The sequence below is a fragment of the Phragmites australis genome, chromosome 20 (genome assembly GCF_958298935.1).
Source record: "Phragmites australis chromosome 20, lpPhrAust1.1, whole genome shotgun sequence".
Lineage (NCBI taxonomy): Eukaryota > Viridiplantae > Streptophyta > Magnoliopsida > Poales > Poaceae > Phragmites > Phragmites australis.
Genome location: NC_084940.1, coordinates 16723197 through 16745069, shown reverse-complemented (window position 1 = coordinate 16745069; position 21873 = coordinate 16723197). Strand labels below are relative to the sequence as shown.

General features: G+C 41.7%; 3 protein-coding genes across 6 annotated transcripts; 1 reads left to right on the top strand and 2 right to left on the bottom strand.

Annotated features, from left to right (window-relative positions):
• The first annotated feature begins 5864 nt into the window (after positions 1-5864).
• On the top strand, positions 5865-9976 carry LOC133901592 (glucan endo-1,3-beta-glucosidase 5-like). Its single transcript, XM_062343004.1, has 2 exons — positions 5865-6521; positions 8614-9976. The coding sequence occupies exons 1-2, from the start codon at positions 6187-6189 to the stop codon at positions 9740-9742; spliced, it is 1464 nt and encodes a 487-aa protein (XP_062198988.1). The 5' UTR covers positions 5865-6186; the 3' UTR covers positions 9743-9976.
• Positions 9977-10105: 129 nt separating this feature from the next.
• Positions 10106-11003, bottom strand: LOC133901594 (uncharacterized). The gene is made up of 2 exons (XM_062343010.1): positions 10560-11003; positions 10106-10332 (listed from the first exon to the last, which is right to left on the bottom strand). The coding sequence occupies exons 1-2, from the start codon at positions 10636-10638 to the stop codon at positions 10196-10198; spliced, it is 216 nt and encodes a 71-aa protein (XP_062198994.1). The 5' UTR covers positions 10639-11003; the 3' UTR covers positions 10106-10195.
• Positions 11004-11136: 133 nt separating this feature from the next.
• LOC133901593 (uncharacterized) lies at positions 11137-16144 on the bottom strand. Of its 4 annotated transcripts, none has more exons than XM_062343006.1 (8): positions 15895-16141; positions 15557-15650; positions 15182-15249; positions 13754-13826; positions 12839-12945; positions 12638-12742; positions 12228-12327; positions 11138-11390 (listed from the first exon to the last, which is right to left on the bottom strand). In XM_062343006.1, exons 2-8 carry the CDS (start codon positions 15638-15640, stop codon positions 11214-11216), a joined length of 714 nt encoding a protein of 237 aa, XP_062198990.1. In that variant the 5' UTR covers positions 15641-15650; positions 15895-16141; the 3' UTR covers positions 11138-11213. The 4 variants fall into 4 exon arrangements, with proteins under 4 accessions (XP_062198991.1, XP_062198990.1, XP_062198992.1 ...); XM_062343008.1 differs by having other exon boundaries at positions 13754-14728; positions 15547-15650; positions 15895-16139; XM_062343007.1 differs by lacking the exon at positions 12638-12742 and having other exon boundaries at positions 11137-11390; positions 15895-16144.
• Between the last annotated feature and the right edge of the window lie 5729 nt (positions 16145-21873).

Genomic DNA, 21873 nt, shown 5'->3' with positions numbered 1-21873 from the left:
CAAGGTTTCTCTCCTTTTCAAGGATGAGATACTCCTCTTGCTTCTCGAGAATCTCCTCTTGACTCTCTATTGTTTCCATTAGCTCCTTTATTTTAAATATAGTATTTTTAATTAAATCTTAATCACTATCACTATTTAGAAGCTTGGATTGTGATTTTACCTTACGTCTTTTTGCCATGAGACACTTGGGAGTGTCGTCATCGTCACTCATGTCACCAAAAAGTGATTTTGTCGGTGTAAGGAGCAAATAGCGATGGTAACGACTCCTTCATCATCGGAGTTAGAGTTGGAGTTGGAGTTGGAGTGCCACTTCCCTCACCAATGTGAGCTTGACCCGAATATTTCTTCTTGTGGGTCTTGTACTTTTCCTTCTTGAAAGACTTGCTCTTCTTTTCCTCCTTGTCCTTGCTCTTCTTTTTGTTTGGACATTCAACAATAAAGTGGCCAACTTCGCCACACTCATAGAAAGCTCTCTTGGATGTTCTTCTTTTGGGCATATCTCTCATGTACTTACTATAACCACCATTCTTCATGAATTTCTTGAATTTCCTCACAAAGAAAGCAATCTCTTTATCATCAAAGCTCTCATCTTCATTTGAGCTCGATTCTTCAACTTACTTGCTCTTGCTTGCTTTGAATGTTACTTCTTTGTTCCTGGAGGTTGAGCTTTGCTTGACTAGATTCTTAACTTCATTGGCTTCCTCCTCCATGAGCTTATGAGCAAGAATTCTACCGAGTACATCACTTGGTGTGAGTCTCTTATAGTCTCTTCTTTCTCGGATGAGAGTAACCAAGGTGGGGTTTCTTGGTGCAGAAGCTCTTAGCAATTTTCGCACCACCTTATGATCATCTAACTCTTCACTTTCAAGCCCTCTAATTTTGTTCACTAGCACCATCATACGGTCATATATTGTTTGGGGGGTTTCATCATCTTCCATAACAAATCTTTCCGATCTGCCTTCAAACAATTCTATCTTGGACTCTCTCATGCTTGTGGTGCCTTCACGTGCAACTCGAAGTGTATCACATATCACTTTGTCTTCCTCAAGCCCATCCACCTTGTTGAATTCTACGGGGCTCAAGGCGCCAAGCAATACACTTGCGGTTTCTGTATTACGGTGAAGATTTTGTTCTTGCTCGGAAGTAAGCTCTTTGTCCATATCTGGTAGCTCAAGACCTGTGTAAACACTCTTTCAAATACTTGGATTAAGAGAGATTAGATAAAATTTTATTTTGTGTCTCCAAGTGGTATAATGTGTGCCATCAAAATATGGCGCACGTCTGGATGGCACGGGAATGTAAGAGTTAGAAGCATTCAATTTATCATAATTGAATTTGATTGCAACTCCCTTGTCTTTACTCTCCCCCGACTTCGAAGCATAATCTTTTGGACTCTTCGGGCTTCCTAGAGCTTTCAGACTCTTCTCCCCAGATGTCAACATCTTCAACTCTCTGCTGTGATTACAGATTCTGGATACTCTGGGTCAATCTGGAGACTCCGGAGTCTAGAGGTTCTGAGCTCAACTCGGATAGTTCAGATGGAACAGGAAATAAAAAACTAAGAACATCTAAGCAAGTATAATTGAATCTAAGGGTTACCACATATTTCAAAGGAAGCTTAAAGACATTTTCACCAACCACCTGCAGCAAAAAAACTCGCAAACAAATAGATCGGACAAATTGCCCCAAAGATCAACTAGAACGAGAAAGTATGCAAGAAAGTAAAGGAGACAAGAATTTATTTGCTGAAGTTCGGATCAAATAATCCTACATCTCTGTTGAGGTGCTCACAAAGAGTAGGGTCTCTTTCAACCCTTATCTTCACTAAGTGACCAAGAAGATCGAGCTTGGGCTTACTCAAAGCTTCCTCTTCCCTTGTGGAGATGATGATGACCTTCACAAACTTCTCGGGGCACTCCACAAGCTTATATGCTCTCCGGTTGACGCCTAGCCGTCTATGAGCTCCAAGATCCAAGAGTAACGAACGTGAATCGACGACTTGATGACGAACTTAAGTGCTCAAAGGTTGAATTTATGCTCACTAGCACTTAATCTCACTTTCCCAACCCAACTCTTAAAATCTTGCAGGATTCGATGAACTATATGAGTTAGGAGGACTATTGAATGGCTATGAATGTATATGAGTTAGCAAGAGCAGCATGTTAAAGAGGAGGGTGAGGGGGTATATATACTCTCTCCTAAAAAAAACTAGCCGTTACAGTTATTTTTGTACTGACCTAGAGTATCCGTGTTATACTCAGAGACTCCAAGTTGGCACTTAAATGCATAACCGAAAGCCCTATCTGGAACCCAAATCGGAGGGTCCGGATGACTAATAGAACTCGAAGTATACGGGTCAACCCGGAGACTCCAGGTAAAAACTAACAGAGCACCCCTGCTGGAGCTGAACTTGGAGACTTCGGCTGACACACTAGAATCCGAAGTATCCAGGTCAGCCCAAATACTCCAGGTACTGACTAAGATATTGAACTTCCCAGTGTTCATGGGGTGATTTGTATCTCTCTTCTTTGGTCTAGATGGATACTTTCAGCAATGAGACATCTTCAAGTCAATCTATATGTATCCCTCTTGATAGAACAGCATACCTATACTCAAATTTGAAAATAAAATCAATTTAAATCTATTGAGTGACTACATGCCACTTCTCTTTTCTTTTTGAGGGGTGTCAATATCATTTAACTTCTTTGATGGGACTAAAACCTATTCATAACTTTGATAAACTCATTACTCCCTTAATCATTTGTCATCGATTACCCAAAACCCAAATAGGGGCCTAGATGCACTTTTAGTTCCGTCGTGCGCAGGAGGAGGACGTTAGGTGCACTATACAGCCATGCCCTGCCTTTGCTGAGTGGGTTTGGCATTCTCACCGAGTTCATTGGTTAGGAGGCGAAGGTCGAGATGGGCAACAAGAGGGGACCCTGGGATGGCGCCGAGTGGCGGTCCATCAGGATCATTGGTGGATGGCGCGGCGACGATGCTGGTGACCCCAACGATGGCGGCCTCCTCGATCTCACAAGATCCCAACCGTCGTTTCTTTTTCCTCTCATTTCCCCTTCCTCTTATTCTTCTTTGGGCCATTAGATCACAAGATCCCAAGCGTAGCTCGTGAAGCTTGGACGGAATTCTACTGTGAATCAGACGGGTCTGATCCACATGCATAGCCCATACCCTCTCGTTCGGCCGGCTAGGGTGCAGTGTCATGTGCAGGGGTGTCTGCATGCTGCCTTCCCCTTCTCTAGTGGCTTGCCTCAGTGTGGCAAGCTGTCATAGTGCCTGCTCGCTCCATTGGGCATCATAGCACAGTGACATCATGCAACACACTAGCCTGAGGAAAGAGGCGCTTCCTCTTCTCCTTGCCCTGACTCCTCGCTCCTACCACTGTTGTGGCTTGGCCTGACGCTCGCAAGTACGGCACACCCACGGTTTGCTCTGTTCCCTCCCTATGTAAAAGTAACATACACCTAGATTGCATCCTCAAAGAGGTCCTGCAGTGAAGGTAGGATGCCATAAAATTATGTAGATGCTTATAGAGGACTCCATCAAGTAAGGGAAAGGCTTTATCAACTAACATGTTATCGCGTCCTCATCGACAAAATTCTTTTGTCATCTGTGTGAGTAGTAGACCAATGATAATAGCCTCTCTTTTTTTCAATATACCTAGTCGATATGATGCATCAATGATTTCAATACATGTAGTCCAGCCATAGTAACGAATATAAGTTATCAATGCACATTGCCATGCAAGTGCAATTATATAATCCCTATTTGCATGTCCATGAAAGCTAAAAAAGATTGCATTGCCATGAATTCTGAACTATTGAAGCTATTTTTTGACCACCTTGATCGGTGTTACTTTTCTATCAATAGATGTGTATATTCATCTAGGTTAATGTCATGTTGCTTCTTACATCCAAGTACCCGATCTTGACTAATGCTTAAGGACAAATACCCTTTGATATGATCTTTGAGTCGTTCTATTGTTATTGCTACCAATTATCAGTGAGTTCTTACATCTGCCTATTGTCCAGTTATAGATCTACCAACAAGAATGCTACTTAGGAAGTGTTAAAACTGTTTAAACATTATGTCAGATGCATGTTTTAAGTGCTTAATTTATCTCCCCATTGTCGGTTGTCATTTTGATTGTCGGTGTTGGTAAGATAGTTTATGATTTTTCTTGTGATCTTGGCTATCTATTGATTTCTTCCTATTCTACATGTGCAGCTATCCAATTCCATTGCCAAATGAAAGCAAATATGTGGTAATAAGTCTGTGTTTGGCAAAATCCGGAGGGCTCCTTTCTTCAGGTATTGGGGTTCATTGTGGTGGTGTTGAGTATCTATTTTGGTGTATGAAATTACCAATTACTCGACTCACTTAATCGATGGTTCCTCCTCTGTCATCAGGTTGAGGTCACCATGAACGTCACTGGCCTGCATTGTTGCATCTACTAGAATGAGATCCATGGGTACCACCTACAGTAACTTCTCTACCCATGGTGGCAAACTCTAGAGGGGGTGTGACCTCGAGCACACCATGGAGTTTGGCAATCTGAGAAAGTAGAATGAAGAAATATGCTCATACATCGACAAAAATGCCATTGTCCGCATTCTACCTTCCTCTCCTTCAAAGTACTATTCCTTTTCTACATGTGATAGTTTTGCTTCGAATTAGGGTGTGGTTAAGTCTTACAGGTGACTCCTCTTTCATCCGGCCATTTAGATTGCATACCGCCATTGGGTCATATATGTTACAGATTTATACAATATTGGTCAAGTACTCTCAGCTTCTGATCTTCATATATGCAGTGAGCAACTAGCAAGCGGGTTATTTCTCTACCAGTCTTTACTTAAAATGCAGTTATCTTTCCTTTTTAAGTAATATTCCTAATTTGTTGCAATTATGATCGGCGCTTGCCTTACTTCTACTTCTATAGCCTTTTTATCCCGATCTTCTAATTTCATTGCTTATCTTATTTGTATTATTGATCAAGTGGGACCCTTTGCTATTTGCATATTATGTAAACCTTAAGTCCACTGTATGAATTTGGAAACTAGGTTGGCTAATTGCAAATTTGGAAAATTGCTATGGTGGGGTATACCTTCAGGCCCTTTGAGCATGCGTAGGAGCTATACAATATGGCAAAGAGGGTGAGAAAAATGAACTGTCGCATCTAAGGAAAAAAAATATTCCTACACTCACGAAATAACTTCATGTGAAATAACTGGAACACGATGTTACCATTCACCCCCATATGCTGTTGTTCATAAGAAAAAATCCATTCTTCATATGTAATATCTTTTTTGTTTACTCAACTTCCATTTTTTGTCGGTCTGCACACTATCACTTATGCAAAGTTGAAGTGTCTTTTGCAGATATGTGAGTTCTATCATTGCAGCACAGAGGATAAGCCTCAAAGTGCCCCCAATCATCATCATCAGTTTCACGGTCTAGTTTAGAGCATGCGTCGGTGGTTAAGCGGACCTAGTGTCCAGAGTGAGCTGTTTGTTTGTAGCTCTGTACATTTTTATTGTTGACTTTGATATGTGATTTCTCAATGCGCATATTCCTTTTCGAATAGTTAAGGCAAATCCAATTTTATTGAGTTGTATATAGATCAACAAGATGTTTTTATTTGTGTTACTTGTTGTCACTAATTATAATTTGTTAAGTCAAACTCTCATCATACATAAGCAATATCAATAGACGTGCTTATGTTCAAAGCAAATTTTGTTTTCTGTAGCAACCTACGAGTACTCAGCTAGTTTCTTTTAAATGTCTATTGCAGTACTGTCTCTTTCCTGCTTTCCAAGAGCGAACGGATAGTGTGCAGCGTTTGTGAATTTTGTCACCACGCCTCTGACCAGAGTCCTCGGTAGCCGGCACTCCAAGCCAACGGCTCTTCTCGCGGCAGTAGTGCTATAGTCGCTTCAGTCCCCACTCCTTTACGCTGCAGCAGTAAAAGATAGCTAATTTGCCCTTTCCACCGGAGAGGAGCTTCATGCTTAGACTACATTCTAGGCTCCCAGCGTCATCTGCTCACCACATTCTCTTCGTCCCTTCTCGGCTCTCCCACCAACTCCCCGATCCCACCCCAAAGATCCAGTTTTGATCCAAGAACCCCCTCCCAATCAGCCAAAGATCGCGGCTTAGGCCCCGGCAATGGCCGCCATCGCCGCGCTCCTGGCCCTCCTCGTGGTAGCCCTCTGCGCCGCGCGGGCCGACGCGGCGATTGGGGTGAACTGGGGCACCTTGTCCTCGCACCGCGCGCCGCCGGCGGTGGTGGTGGGCCTGATGCGCGCGAACCGGATCGGCAAGGTGAAGCTCTTCGACGCCGACCCGGGCGTGCTGCGCGCGCTCGCCGGCAGCGGCATCCAGGTCATGGTCGGCGTCACCAACGCGGAGCTCGCCAGCCTCGCGGGGTCGCAGGCCGCCGCCGACGCCTGGGTCGCGCAGAACGTGTCGCGGTACGTCGGCCGCGGCGGCGTCGACATCCGGTGAGGCCTGGTCTTTAGGATCTCTTGCGTTGCAGCAATGTACTGCAAATATCGCATTGATTCTTGGCTGCATTTTCTTGCTGTTTGGTTGGGCAACCCACGATTTATGTTGTTAAATTTACTTGAGTTAGGTATTTAAGGTTACATCACTTTTTAGCTTTCGTGGAATATGTTTGCTTAGTTGAGCTTCTTTGATTGTTGTGGTGCCAAAATTAACGTTTTGTATGTTATTTGTTCGGTGGACATGAAGATGAGTTGTTTGAGGAAATGTCTATTTGAGATATACCCGGATGTCACACCACCACCAATTGATAGACATGAAGATGAAGCATTTTTTAGATTAAGTTGAATTTTTTTTCTTATTAAGTTTGAGATAATTCCTATTTGAAATACTCCCGGTGCCAAAGATGAGATTTTGGGCATTGTTTTTTCTCGACCACGAGGAGAGACTCCCCGGGCATTTTTTTAATTTAAACGGGGGGAGTATTGAACCCTTGCTGGCTAGTAAACTCGCTGAAACCAATTTTTCATGGAGGTACCCACAAAGTGGTGCGCTCTAGGTTTTAGCCCGGGTGGTCGTCCTCTCTACCGGAGGCACTAACCAACTGAGCTACTGCTCAGTTTGCAGATTTTGGGCATTGTGATTCCAATTTTGAGAGGAAGCTGGTGTATTGTTGCTCATCAGCTGTTGTTGTTACAATGAGATATCTGATTTCATTTACTTGAGTAGTGGTGGGTATGTATTGGCCATTTACTACCTCTTTGTCCTATCCCTTTAGATTTCTACTACCTATTGATCTGCTTGGCAGACATTTGTTTTATCAATGGCCTAATACATTTGCTCATCGGAGAATTTGATGTGGGACATTTCTGTTCCGATTAAGCATTCTAGACATTTCTATTCTATTTAAGCATTTTAGACATTTATGTTGTAATTAATTATTCTAGACATTTCTGTTCTAATTAAGAATTCTTTCTGTTTGTGAGTGCTTCCCTTAGAGACAGTGGCATACACAGGGTGCTCTATTTTTCTTCAAACTTGGGAATAGCAGCTGATATAGTTCTTATGCCCTCCACAAAATTAGTAGCCGCAGCTGCACCTGTTGGATCTGCCCCTGCTTAGAAATATAGTGTTATTTTTAAAAGAATGTGTCTCCTTCATGACGATGTTAAAATTTATTTCAGTTTTGGTTGATGATACTGCACTTCTGTGCTTTTAAGTCCTTATTAATGTATCTAAAGCAAAGTATCCCTAAGCTACTGTTGTGGGACATTTCTGTTCTAATTAAGCATTCTAGACATTTCTATTCTATTTAAGCATTTTAGACATTTATGTTCTAATTAATTATTCTAGACATTTCTGTTCTAATTAAGAATTCTTTCTGTTTCTGAGTGCTTCCCTTAGAGACAGTGGCATACACAGGGTGCTCTGTTTTTCTTCAAACTTGAGAATAGCAGCTAATATAGTTCTTATGCCCTCCACAAAATTAGTAGCCACAGCTACCCCTGTTGGATCCGCCCCTGCTTAGAAATATAGTGTTCTTTTTTAAAAGAATGTGTCTCCTTCATGACGATGTTAAAATTTATTTCAGTTTTGGTTGATGATACTGCACTTCTGTGCTTTAAAATCCTTATTAAAGCACAGTATCCCTAAGCTACTGTTGCTTTGAAGTTGAACAATCACTGAATCATTCTTCCTATCACATACTAGATTAAAAAAAAAATTGATGTGCGATCTTTGAGTCAGTATAAGTGTATAAGGCAAATCATGTTCTACTTGATTCATAGCAAAGTGTAAACGGACCATCTTAATCACTAACACGATTGAGAGGTTGAGAACAGACTTGACATGGTTAATGGTTTTTATTTCAGTTGGACTAGGTACAATTCTAGAAACAACTGTTCTAGGAGCACTGCAGAATGTACCCCTCCACAAAACTGATAGTTTTGTTTGGGCTAACATTGCGTACAACTTGCAAATGATTAGTTTCTTGTGCTAATCTGACCACGTTACTCTCTTTTGCATCAAATTTTCATGTGCAATAATGAATGAGGTGTGTCTGCTTGGGATTGACTTCTGAAATTTTTACAGATATGTTGCTGTGGGCAATGAGCCTTTCCTGACAAGCTACCAGGGTCAATTCCAGTCATATATTATTCCAGCAATGACAAACATTCAGCAATCACTGGTGAAAGCTAATCTTGCTAGCTATGTAAAGCTTGTAGTCCCATGCAATGCTGATGCTTACCAGAGTGCTTCTGTCCCATCGCAAGGAGTATTCAGGACTGAACTCACTCAGATCATGACCCAGCTCGCTGCTTTTCTGAGTTCCAGTGGGGCTCCATTTGTTGTCAATATATACCCATTCCTCAGTCTTTACCAAAGCTCCGACTTCCCACAAGATTATGCCTTCTTTGAGGGATCTACTCACCCAGTAGTAGATGGTCCAAACGTCTACTACAATGCTTTTGATGGGAACTTTGACACATTAGTTTCTGCTCTTGGTAAAATCGGCTATGGACAACTCCCAGTCGCAATTGGTGAAATAGGTTGGCCAACTGATGGAGCACCAAGTGCGAACTTAACTGCAGCAAGGGCATTCAACCAAGGGCTTATCAGTCATATTACAAGCAACAAAGGAACTCCACTCCGTCCTGGTATTCCTCCAGCTGATGTCTATCTTTTCAGCCTTCTTGATGAAGAGCATAAGAGCATACTACCAGGAAACTTCGAGCGACACTGGGGGATCTTCTCCTTTGACGGACAAGCTAAGTACCCACTGAATCTTGGGCTGGGCAATTCAGTACTGAAGAATGCTAAAGAGGTTCCTTACCTTCCATCACGGTGGTGTGTCGCAAACCCTGCTCGGAATCTTGACAGTGTTTCAGATCACATGAAGCTTGCTTGCAGCATGGCTGATTGCACCACTCTCTACTATGGAGGTTCTTGCTATGGCATTGGGGAGAAGGGCAACATTTCTTATGCTTTCAACAGCTACTATCAGCAGCAGAAGCAGGACCCAAAGAGTTGCGATTTCGACGGGCTTGGGATGATAACTTACCTTGATCCATCTATGGGCGATTGCCGCTTTCTTGTTGGCGTTGATGACAGTAAAAGCTCTGCAGTCGTCTCTTGCACTGGATGCTGTGGGGTCTTTTGTGGGATGTGGGTTTTAGCTCTCTGGGTGTTCATGTACCTTAGAATGATGGGTTCGGCTTGATGGCAAAACTGATCTGTTGATGCATGATACCCCTTAGAATGATGGGTTCGGCCTGATGCCAAAACTGATATGTTGGGGCATGATACCTGTGCCCATGTTAGATAGATTGTATTGTTGGCTTCTAGATCTAGGGAAGGAAGGCACTGTGGCCATATATAGATACTAGATTATTATGAAATTAAGAAACGACACACTCGAGTCATATATATGATATCGAATTTGTTGTTAAAAACACCGCTTTTGCACTTGTACTCCTTTCTGAATCTCTGTTTACCACCAGTTTACAGGACAAATTTAAGATGTACTAAACACTACTTTTTTGGTGTAGCACCTGAAGTTACCAAGAGATGTTTTATTGGCAAGCAGCAGCAAACATAACATGCTCACAAAAGAGCAGTGGGGGACAACAACATTCCAGCTGACTTTATTTTATATCATCATATCGTTCATGATCTATGAACAGGCCTGAGGATGTTCTTGAAAGTTGCAACGTGCTGACGGCGGCGGGGTGGGTGGGCAGCAGTTTTCGCCGCAGCAAGCATGGCCGCAGGTCACCGTCAGATGCTGCACTATCCAGCAGCATTGACATGCTGAAATGAAATGGATCCAAGACCACAATCAGGAAAAAAAGCCATGAGTTGATGCGAACATGCCAACAGCAGAGAAACAGGAGTGACTACCTAACTTACTGCAGGTCTGCTACTGTACTGAAGAGAATTACAAAACAGCATCTTGGTTGCATGTCGAAGTTCCATGGACAGCAAGAAAGATTAAAGAACCAAGTAATAGAACTAAATAATTTTTGCGACCGACTTGCGCAGTGAGGCAGTGGCTGTTGTGATGAAGAGTGCAAGTAGCATCAGACATGCCGCAAGAGCGACGACTGTGTTCTTCATGCCTCTGGATCTGATGATACTTCAGAATTTCCTTTTTCAGGTGACAAGCAGATTTGGTAAAGTGCTATGTATATATATAGGGTTCCAGATGACCGACCTAGCAGTTGTGATGTGCACCAGCTGGAATTTGTGATAAGATGCAGCTGATTTACTGGACTTTGGACTAATCTGTCAGTGTAGATGTTGGACTGACGATATCAGATCAGCTCTGTCTGCATCGACTTTTGGTATGGGTGTTTTGACAAATTGTTCGCAGGTCACGTTCAGTTCCTCTTAATTCAATTTTGTTCTTGTGACTCTAGAAACGTTGAGCTCGAGCAGTGTAAGATGTACACCATGCATTCTTTTTCACTGACGGAGTGACGGTCTACGGTCGGCACCGTCTGCAACACTATATATAGATCGGCTACATGGAAATTATATAGCTACGTTTGTCCTTCATAACACCTTAAAAGTGGTATACTATTATTAATAGTTATTAACATTAAGTTACAAAGCAGTAATTGTTAAAGTTACCGTGTTCAAGCAACTAAAACCATGAACCGTATGGTACATTTCGAGTGAGCCTCACGGCCTCATGTAATCCGTATGAGTAGAACCACCATGACAAACATGCAGGCCATTATGAAAAGCAGAAACCATTGGAAGCATGTTGTCTTGGAGGTCAAAGAATACACCTCCACTGCACGTGCATTTGCACGGCCAGTGCCTGCCAAGCTATGTTCCACTGCCCTCTCTGTTGAATCAAGTATCTGCAAACAACAGTATGAACATTCGGAGTAAGCATTTAGCATCCAACAAAGAATTCAACAAGCTAATCAGAGTGTTAGCCTTCGATGGACCAAAACTTGTACTGCAGGGATCCTGCTGCTACACCAAGATACCACATTATTGGCAAAGCCAGCGATTCTCACATCTTACCTATCTGAACTATATACAACTATCCAAAAATTCATAACAGTGACCCAAACACCTTCTGTCCATATAAAGGGATAGTGCACAATTCAATCTGTGGCGCATCAGGGTTATCAGTCTCATATTTCAATGGAGGAGTGCTATGCATACGACGCATTCTTCCGACTGGGTTACGGCCAAAGACAGCGGCAGGTTGTGGTTCCACAAGCACATTGCATGGGCACAGTGTGGTCATACAGGAGTCGGACGGATGCATCATACATGAAGCACTTCTCATTTCAATGATCGAAACGTAAATTTGGACAGAGGGTAAATTGCAAGTTATGAACTTTTTCACATTCAACACCAACATTTCTTTCTAAGAGGCTCCTATGAACTAGTCGCAAAATGCAGGAGTGATAAGCAGTTACCATTTGATAATCAAAATCATCTAAATTGTTGACCAAACTTCAAAACTGATCGAACATTAACAGAACATAATATCTTAAACAGTCACACACAGTTATATATTTCTATAATGAGGCTGCTGCTGGTGCGAGGACACAGAAGAGCTATAGTAAACTGCATCATGGACTTGGCATCCAGTAAAAATTATGGAATGTTCAATGATATGCATGTTTGCCTAGTTTTATCATGTGATAGAAACATGAGACATGAGAGTATCAAAAAGGTACCTTCCCCGTGTCTTGCACAGATTGGTTCATCATAAGGCTGCTCTCCTTCAGTTGGTGTACTAATTCAACCATTTCATCAGTCAAATCTTCTTGCAGCTTTCTGCATAAATAGAGGTCAAACCAATGAATGTATAATCACTACATCCATCCATTTGTGTTATGCGAGCCTAAATTCTTCATGATGGAGAGTGCCCATGAAGGAAAGATAAAAAAAGATAAGTCAGTGTTAAACAAGCAACATCCAAACCAGACACAGCTTCTGCAACATCGACAATCTTCAGAATAGTAGAAAGGATTAAAAAATGTTTCCCGACATGCCAGTAGGCAAAACAGAAAAATATCAAGTCATTAGACTAATAATTGCAAATGGCCAGGTAACATACATGAAAATTAAACAAATTTGAATGTACCTATATTTCTCAATGTGAGCCTGAGCTGTTGCATCCAGTCTAATAGGTGCTCCAACATCTCTTTGTTTCTCACTGACAGTTTGTCCAGCCTCTACTTGAGAAATGCTTAATAAAAAAATTCACAAAAAATGAGCTGGATCTACCATCGAGAAAAAGGTCCATCAACAACATTGCACATGCAAGGCAACATAGTTAACTTACATCAATCTCCTCCTTAATCCTGAGGATAAGGCAACTGGGCTTCCTACTTGTTCCACTTCAGGAGAGTGTTCTTCTTTGATTTCATTAATTGCCTTTGCATCATCTGGCTAATCCAGTACAAAAAATAGTTATAGAAAGTGCCTGTATGGTTGCTATGTGATTATGAATAAAACTTTTGCACCTAAATAACAGAGCATCAAAATTTCGAAAAATAAAACCACAAAGCAAAACATCACCTAGTGATTGTCATGAGCTATGACAACAGACATTAACTACAAAAAAGTGCAAAACTGCATAATCGTTACTCATGATATGAAGAATACTGGATACATGGAAGACCAGAGTCATCATAAAGATTAAACAGGGTGCAAATTGTATGCACAATATACATAGCTATTGTAGTGAATTGATTATAGAATCTCCTAATCAGAGTTACATTTATTAACTTTACATGAAGATGTAAAAAAATTTATCATTATCCAACTTTACAGTCTGTATGACAATATGATAGTTATAGCCAAAATCCTAATTTTTTACTAATAGCTTGATGTAACACCTCAGCCTTCCACAGGATCTGGAATGTGACTAAGGGACTAAGAAAAATCCTAATTTTCTTCAATACCTTTCTAATAACAATTTTAACATGAAATTTCTAGTAACAATTTGACATTTAACAGGTACGACAGGAATTAATTTGGATAAGATTCATCGGATTTAGGTGTTGATTTACACAAATATGATAGACCAACTTCATAATGGTACGGCAAGAACAACTCTAAAAACCTGTCCATCTAGATGTAGTCCATCAGATAGTGCCTATGAAAAATCCATGTACACATTTCCAGGAAACCTTGAAAAGATGCAAGCTCATACTTTATACAGAAATGAGACCAACAGGATAAAGAAAAAGCATACCACTTCAGGAGCAAGCCTTGCAGCAAGTTTATTAATCTTGTCTGAATACTCATTCAATTTGGCTTTTGAAACACTGAACCAAGGGAAGTCACTCATCAACAGATGTGTAAAAGTCGCAGCAACAACACAAGCAATGTTCAAAATAGCATATGTAAATATCACTACAATGGAAGCCAGATCAGCAAATCAGTATTTTGGATTCTTCTGAATAAAAGGCTGAAGAAAACGCTAGAAAAGTTCGATCAGCCAGAAGCATGCCACCATTGAATGATATAGATTAAAACACACAGTTCTAGAGTTGACACAAATCTCTCATCTTTGTAGATTGAGCAAGCATATTCAAATAAACAGAAGTACTATGAAAACATCTAACCTAGTTAAAACTTAAGAATATGATAGGTAACAAACTGATAATTTGAAATAAGTAGTCCCTTAGTTTGGCAAGCAAAGAAAGAACACAAAGAGTATTTTACAGGGGACCATTGAGTCAATGGATTGCACTAGAAAAACATAATTAGTTATGCATCATTCAACCATGTTTGCTGAGTCCTTGCTTGAAATATTGGTATGAAGGTGTTGTGGACGCCTTTGTGGGCCACACTTACCATCGCAAGAAGCCACGCAAGGCAGGCCCAGCATCCACAACTTCAGCAGAGAAGGTTTAGAGATAAGCCTCTCCCTTATTTTAGTTAGTTAAGATTATTTGCTTCAGAATCAAGTTAGTTCAAGTTAGCTTCGGTTAGAGACAAGTTGTTAGCAGAGTTTGTTAGGTGCCGGCTCTATATAATGAGCATCATCTGATTGATTAGATTAAGCAAGAATTAAACTCCAATTCCCCTTAAACTGGCAGTTCAGAGCCTCCTCAAGGAGGGCGAACCCGCCTCCATCACTTGCCACCCGATTCCATCAACCAAGCCATACCAGAAGGACCCTTGGTAGTGTCACCTCATTCATCAGCACAAAAATTTGATTGTTCTGAAATACACCATTGGTCAATGTAAGAAGCCAGTTCATTTGTTAGAAACAGAAAGTGCCATAGTACTTTCTTCAATTCATCCTAGAAAATAGGTTGCCACACTAATTCATTGCTTAGATGAATCAGTGCAAGATAGGAATGGATTAACAGACAGGGTAGCAACTAACAGTTATGCACCAGACTTTAAGCACTACAGCGCAAGGGAATGATTAATGTACAGCAAGTAATAACTAATAACAAGTAACTAAGTATGCACAAAAGATCTAAGTACTAATGGGCTAATGGCTAAATCGAACTAATGGTCAATGGATAGCAATGCTAACATTTGGGATCCTCAACTAATACAAGTCTGGTGACAACTGATAAATCTTAGGCAATCTGTACTATATACTATTTATTGTCTTAAAATGTGTCAACTGCTGCATTATTGTCCATGCGAAATTCATAGATACCTTGATATCCCTGCTGACGTAGTTTCTGCTGCCAGCTGCTCTAACAGTTCCCGGGATGTGGTGACATACTGCAGATATAAGCTATGAATGCTAAGAGAACAATGAAATAAAATATGGTAAAAAGGACACCTATTGGGTCTCTGGTGTTACAAATTGAGGTTAGCAAATAATCCAAAAATGCAGTATTAATTTGCCCTCGAATATTGCCACCCCCCCACCCCAAAAAAAAAAAAAAAACTTCCCTACCTATTTGCATTTCAGCGGGGAACTGTTAAAAATTGGCTATGCAAAACTGAACTAGCTGAAGGGAACGAATAAAGGGATACAATTGAACGATATAGGGTTGTTACGAATGAAAGGAACACCTGTGCTTACATCAACGAGCTTGGCCTGGTTCTGCTGCCGCGGAGCCGAATCAAGCAACCTTAGCAGACTCACTTCAGTCCTGCTGATCCCCATCGCGGGATACCTGGCCAAACATGGTTAACAATTAACTACAAATGATAGATAACTGGGTCGCAGAGCAACATAAGCAGCATCGCTTCAGTTCCGGAAAGATGAGACATAAAACATTCTCTATTTTTTTTGGGGGAGGGGGGGGGGTGTAGAGTTAGGGGTCAAAATAATAAAATGGGAAGCATCGTGCTGCGGGAATCAGGGATCCCGGCTCAGCTGGAGAGGAGAAGAGCAGAAAGATCCAATGGGAAAGGTACCTGAGGAGGGTGGGTTGCAGGCGAAGCAAGACTTGGCGTTGTCGGAGAAGACGGCGGTCGGCCCGCTGCAGACGTCGCTGGGTGATGTGTGGGCGACGGGCGCGAGGATCGGAGCGGTTGGCGGGGCGGAGGGAAGGAAGACGAAGGAGCGGCGAGGGGAAAAAGAAAAACTCCGGCCGCCTAGAATTGGTTCCCGTCCTCCGGCTGCAAGCGACGAGCCCAACTCGGGTAGAGTGACGATGTGGCGTGACGTGGCCCTGGCATGGACAGGACCGTGACTTTTCCAGAAAAGAAAATAAACCTGTTCTAATAAAATTTAAAATAAACACGAATATAGGAGTATCTTTTATCGAAATATAATTAATGGCCACGCCATCTGGGTCCGCGTGTTTCGTTCATGGCGCGCCGGCCTAACCCAAATCCTCCACGACTTTGCGTAGTAATGTCCTGCAACGCCAGCTACACTAGTGTGTCGAAAATGGATTAAGATGCGGGTTGTTCATTTTAATCTATTCGTTCATTATAAAAGGAGTTTACAGTCCCATAACGATGGGTAGAAAAGAGAAATAGCATGAAAAATTGGCAGCAAAACAAAACATGTTGTCTTTGATTTTGGTATTAAGATTGAATCACAGTCAATTGGTCTTCCCTCCGTCTTCGCTTTGATTCACCCATCATCCAATCTGTTGGGAAATCCATTGGTTCAGCGACCTTTGCAATTCCGGCTGCCCCTTCTTCATCTGTCAATCCACTCGAGCAAGCGAACTGAACCGTCGCTCCATCCTCCAATTTGATTTATAACCACTGCCCACCGCACCAGCAGTTACCAACCGAATTTGTTCTCCTCCAAACTGTTAACAACGGCAAGATCAGCTTTCGTAAGTCTCCTAGCATTCGAGGGGCCATTGCTTTTAGCTTCTATTCTTTTCTATTGATCCATGTATATATTCTCCACTCGAGTGCTTTGTTCCTGGCTGGAAGAAGACACTGCTCGCCCGTGATGCGGTGTCCAGTTTACCATTGCAGCTGCCATGCTTTACAGAAACGCTATTGCTAAAATTTACTCGGATAAAACATAGATATCTCTCACCTGATTTTATTCTCCCCGCTCTCCATCCGCTTTCTCCCACTCCGACGAGCTCCGGCCGCCTTCTCCGTCTCCAGCGAACCCTTCTTCTGTAGTTTCGGCGAACTACAGCGAGCCGTTAGGGTTAGAGTTTTGGGGTTTTGGGGCCGAAGTTGGGGGTTAAGGGTCCCTAGGCTTAGAAAGAGGTGCTGAGGAGGGAGACCGATCCGGCGGAGGAGGAGGCGGTTGGTGGGTAGTGCGGCGAGGCAGCGAGGGCGCCACCAGTCGGGGTGGTGGAGGAGACCCGGTGAGGAGGGTCGGTGGTGGGAGCGTCAAAACAAGAAGGGTTAGCGAGGGACCGGACGACAGAGGCAGATCCGGCGGTGAGGAGCCATCGGAGACGCGGCATAAGAGCGGGGCGGGGGAGCAATGGAGCGGGTGGCTGGTGAGATCTGTCGGAGGAGGAATAAAGGGGTCGGAGCAGGAAGAAAACTGCTAATGAGATTGAACGGCTCATAAATCGGATGAGAATTAGATCAGATTTAACCAGATGAGAGATGGACAAACCCTTACACAAAATTTGATTCCATGATATCCGTCTGGCCTTCATGCCGGCAATTCCTGCCATCTCCCTACAGTTGTCGAGCTCGCCCGCGCCATCATCACAAGTAGACCCCCGCCGCCCAGGTAACATCTCTCTCTCTACCTACCTATCCCCGCATTATTCGACAACTGTTCCGTGCAGGGGATTATGCAGCGAATGGCATCACAGGTTCCTAAACCTAGGTCAATCACGGTTAAACTAAGAAGACGGGTATCAGATGTGTAGTTTCTGCCTTCCATTAATTTACATTTCGCAAACTAGCGGCATCTTTATGTTGGTTAAGTTTCAGAACATGGAAGTCCTATAATGAATCCTACAGAAGTTCTTACCGTTATTGGTATCCAAGCCTCATGTCGCCATTCCCGTACAGCAGTGTTTGCCAATTTTCTTTTTGGGGGCTCAAGCCCCCAAGTTCTGATAGAAATATGTAAGATATTGCCAATAATCATCTATAAAAGAAAACATCATCATGTATCCAGCTGTGATGCCCAAAACTACTTTTATTCTGACGGTGATCAGCTTTTCATTTCTCTGCAGAGATGAGTTTCCAAATTTTTTTGTTTCTCACATTTTTATTTTTTTTCACACTCAATTCTCTTATCAGATAACACACGTGTATCATCTAGGCATTGGTTTCTTTGATCTTATTATTGATGGACTGCAAATATCCTTTACTGGCTGACAAAATTGTCGATTTGACCATAAACATATTCAAGGTTCACTAACTGAAGATCTACATAAACTACTTTTCAGATTGATTAAAAAGGATCCAGTCAGTGTTCAAGTGTCTATATATCATATTAATTGATATTCGATCTGCTTAGGACACATGTTTGAAGGAACATTGGTAATGAAGAAAATTTCGTGGGCAAATAGAAGCTGCCATAAGCATCCATTGGCTATGTAACAAATATCGTAGTGGCAACAACTGCTACTATTTGTTAGGAAATAAATTTGCCATGTAATTATATGACAAGGAATCGTTTCTTTTTTATATATAATATCATGCCGCATCTCTATCTATCAGTTTATAGCTGCATCCAGCTATTAGTATGAAACTTCATGTATCGACGTCGATTTTTTAGTATGTTTACAGCAAGAACTATATGATATTTTTAAAAGGAAGTTACTATTTTTTCTTCTTACATATATCCAATTCATTGTGTTAGTTCTGTGTTTCACTTCCATAGTAAAACATTGTTCATGGTATAACCTATCTACCAGGAACATTCTTATCGATCATTCAACGGCCAACCTGTCCACCACCTTGCATTTCACCAAATATGCCATGGAACACCAACATTCTGACCTACAAGCCACTAATGACAACAGCACCGATGGTTAACGGCATAGCTTTACCAATGTTCTCAAGATTATCAGGTTTTTTCCCATCCCATCTCTAAATCTTCATGCAATACTACATGTACTTCTCCAATAAATACCTCGTTCATATTTGCTTCTTTTAGCAAATGTTCATACAATTTCCCCTTAACATCCCACAACAAGTTACATAAAAGACCCCGACCCATTGCTAATAACTAAATTAAATTGCTAATAACTAAATTAAGGCATGATAGGGATACATATAACCGAATCAGGCCCATTTACAAACATTCAATTTAAGAAAGAGCCTGAAAGATGTAGACAACCGATCTGCGTCTAGTTACCAACAGCCAACTTTAGCAACAACCCAAAAATCGGATCTATTAAATCAGGGAGATTATTTTTTTAGATTTACAAAATATAAATAAAAAAGTTATGGATCATACCATGCAAGCTATAACGTAAGTGTTACGAACCATTTGATCAAACGCTGGCAACTACCCCTGCAAAAGGGACGTCTTTCAAACAGGCATGAACTTGACCGTTCACCTTGTATAAATGTACAAACATCATATCAATGAGAACACGATTTGGATTCTCGAGTTCATCTTTGTCATCTACAATCTTTACACTTTAACATGTTATCACGCACGCTCCTACACTGAGGGCTAATCGGCCACATCGAACAAAGAAGAACAAGGAGATCACACAAAGCAAATGAAGAGGATTGGAACAATTTGGAAGGTAAGATCAATGTGAGATTGGTCAAGGACTTACACCATGGCAACTGAGGCTATCCTCAGTCGATGACAGTGGCGGTTCTTTTTTGCTGCAGTGTTAGGACCAACGAGGTGCCGACACCGCCTCTCCTCGATGGCGACGGTGGTGACACCGCCTCTCCACGATGGCACCTCCCCGTGCGGCCAGCCTAAATGACGACTCACGGGATATGGGCACCCAGCCCAAAATGGCGACGTGTCAAGCCCCCCATAAGGCTTTCGACCGGTGGCAGATCCACCCTCAGTGGCTACCCGAACCAGCTAGATCTAGGAGCAACCAACAGCGGTGCTATCAAGCCCAAGGCTCAATCAGAAGAATAACTGGTAAGAAGTGAGAATTTAGGGATAATTTTGTGGAGATGGAATCACAATGAATAGCTATATTAATTCTACTTTAACCTAGAGTTCATCATAATCCATCTCAAGTTACATCACACATGCCATCTTGGCTTTATAGCCGGTTACAGAGCATGAGTCTCGCTCGATAAAACAGAGTTAACGATAATTACCAGACAATAAACAGTGATGGTAAAACTACCAAACAGTAAAAAGAAAGACAATCAAGCACCATTGATTTGCTTCCCTCATCCTGACCATAGGCTCATCATGACTGGGAGTCAGTAACTCTTCAACCTAGATGCCGGCTACTGAATAGAATGCAAGCTTGACAACGCCCTCCCCTTGCCAAATCCTTGTCCTCAAGGATTCCAATTTGGAAACCAAAATTTGATAGTGTCATCATGAAATTTCCTGAATAGCTTCTTGATAACATCCACATCTTCCCAAGTAGCATCATTAGGAGGGAGGTTGAGCCATTGGACTAACCGTTGAGTGACAACAATATCACCACGAGGAACAACCCTAGTTTCTAGAACAACAATAGGAGCAACCTTGATGTGTCCATTAGCATCCACTATTGGAAGATCAGCATGAGGAAAAACATTTGGACCAATGTGCTTTATCAATTGACTAACATGAAACACAAGGTATATAGTTGCTGAAGGAGGCAACTAAAGTTTATGTGCAACATTGCCAACCTTCTGTAGAACTCTAAATGCCTCGTAGTATTTAGTGGTTAGATTTAGGGAGGGCTTAATGCCAAAAGCAGCTAACCTGTAAGGTTGAAGTTCCAAATAAACCATATCACTAACAACAAAAAGACCTTTCAGATCTATTTCTATCAACATACTTCTTGATTCAAGCTTGAGCATTAGATAAATTTTCTTTCAATCTCTGTAGTGTGAGCTCTTTCTACTGTAAAAATTCCAGAGCAGAAGACTCAGGACCAGGAATGAGGACTTCACTGATTAAAGGAGGAGGAAAACCAATAGTGTTTGAAATGGAGTAAGTTTTAGTGAAGTGTGGTAATTGGTGATGTACCACCATTCAACTAGAGATAACCAACTAGACCACCTTTTAGGTTCCTTGAAAGTCATACACCTCAAATAAGATTCCAGACATTGATTCACCTTTTCAGTCTGGCCGTCAAACTGTGGATGGTAAGCAGAAGAGTATCTGAGTGAGACCTTGAGTCCTTTAAATATGTCTTGCCATAATTGACTAGTGAATATTCGGTCTCTATTAGTAACAATTGCAATAGGTAGACCATGAAGTTTAAAGATGTGATCAATGAAGATTTGAGCTACTTGATGAACAATATAGGGGTGAGAAAGAGGTAGGAAATGTGAGTACTTAGTAAGTCTATCAACAACTACTAGTATCACATCATGACCTTGAGACTTAGGTAAACCCTCAATGAAGTCTATAAAAATATGGATCCAAGCCACGTTAGGAATTGGCAAAGGATCAAGTAGCCCAGGATAATAGCAGTGTTCAGCTTTAGCACGTTGACAAATAGGACATTCAGTAACAAATTGCTCAACTTGATGTTTCATACCTGGCCAATAGAAGATTCTCTTAATTCTATGATAGGTTGCTCAAATTCCAGCATGACCTCCCAGAGAAGAAGCATGAAAGATTGAGAGAAGATGTTGCCTCAACTCAACTTTTTTGCCCACATAAATTTTGCCTTTGTGTCTGAGAATACCCTCATGCAAAGAGTAAATTGAAGAGCTAGTGGGAGTAATAGCCAACAATAATGAGTTGCTGACAGTGATCATCATTGGTATAAGAATCGAGAACTTTATAAATCCAAGAGGGGGTGATCATGGAAATAGCATGATAGTTGATGTCTCTTCTAGAGAGTG

What these genes read in the sequence shown, in the direction of transcription:
- LOC133901593 (XM_062343006.1), bottom strand. Translation starts at nt 15,640, where the DNA reads ATGGGGATCAGCAGGACTGAAGTGAGTCTGCTAAGGTTGCTTGATTCG. An exon ending in CAAGGCTTGCTCCTGAAGTG is followed by an intron (nt 12,946 to 13,753) that starts GTATGCTTTTTC and finishes GTACTGGATTAG; the next exon opens with CCAGATGATGCAAAGGCAAT. An exon ending in GCTCACATTGAGAAATATAG is followed by an intron (nt 12,328 to 12,637) that starts GTACATTCAAAT and finishes CTATTTATGCAG; the next exon opens with AAAGCTGCAAGAAGATTTGA.
- LOC133901592 (XM_062343004.1), top strand. Translation starts at nt 6,187, where the DNA reads ATGGCCGCCATCGCCGCGCTCCTGGCCCTCCTCGTGGTAGCCCTCTGC. An exon ending in CGCGGCGGCGTCGACATCCG is followed by an intron (nt 6,522 to 8,613) that starts GTGAGGCCTGGT and finishes AAATTTTTACAG; the next exon opens with ATATGTTGCTGTGGGCAATG.
- LOC133901594 (XM_062343010.1), bottom strand. Translation starts at nt 10,638, where the DNA reads ATGAAGAACACAGTCGTCGCTCTTGCGGCATGTCTGATGCTACTTGCA. An exon ending in AACAGCCACTGCCTCACTGC is followed by an intron (nt 10,333 to 10,559) that starts GCAAGTCGGTCG and finishes ATTTCATTTCAG; the next exon opens with CATGTCAATGCTGCTGGATA.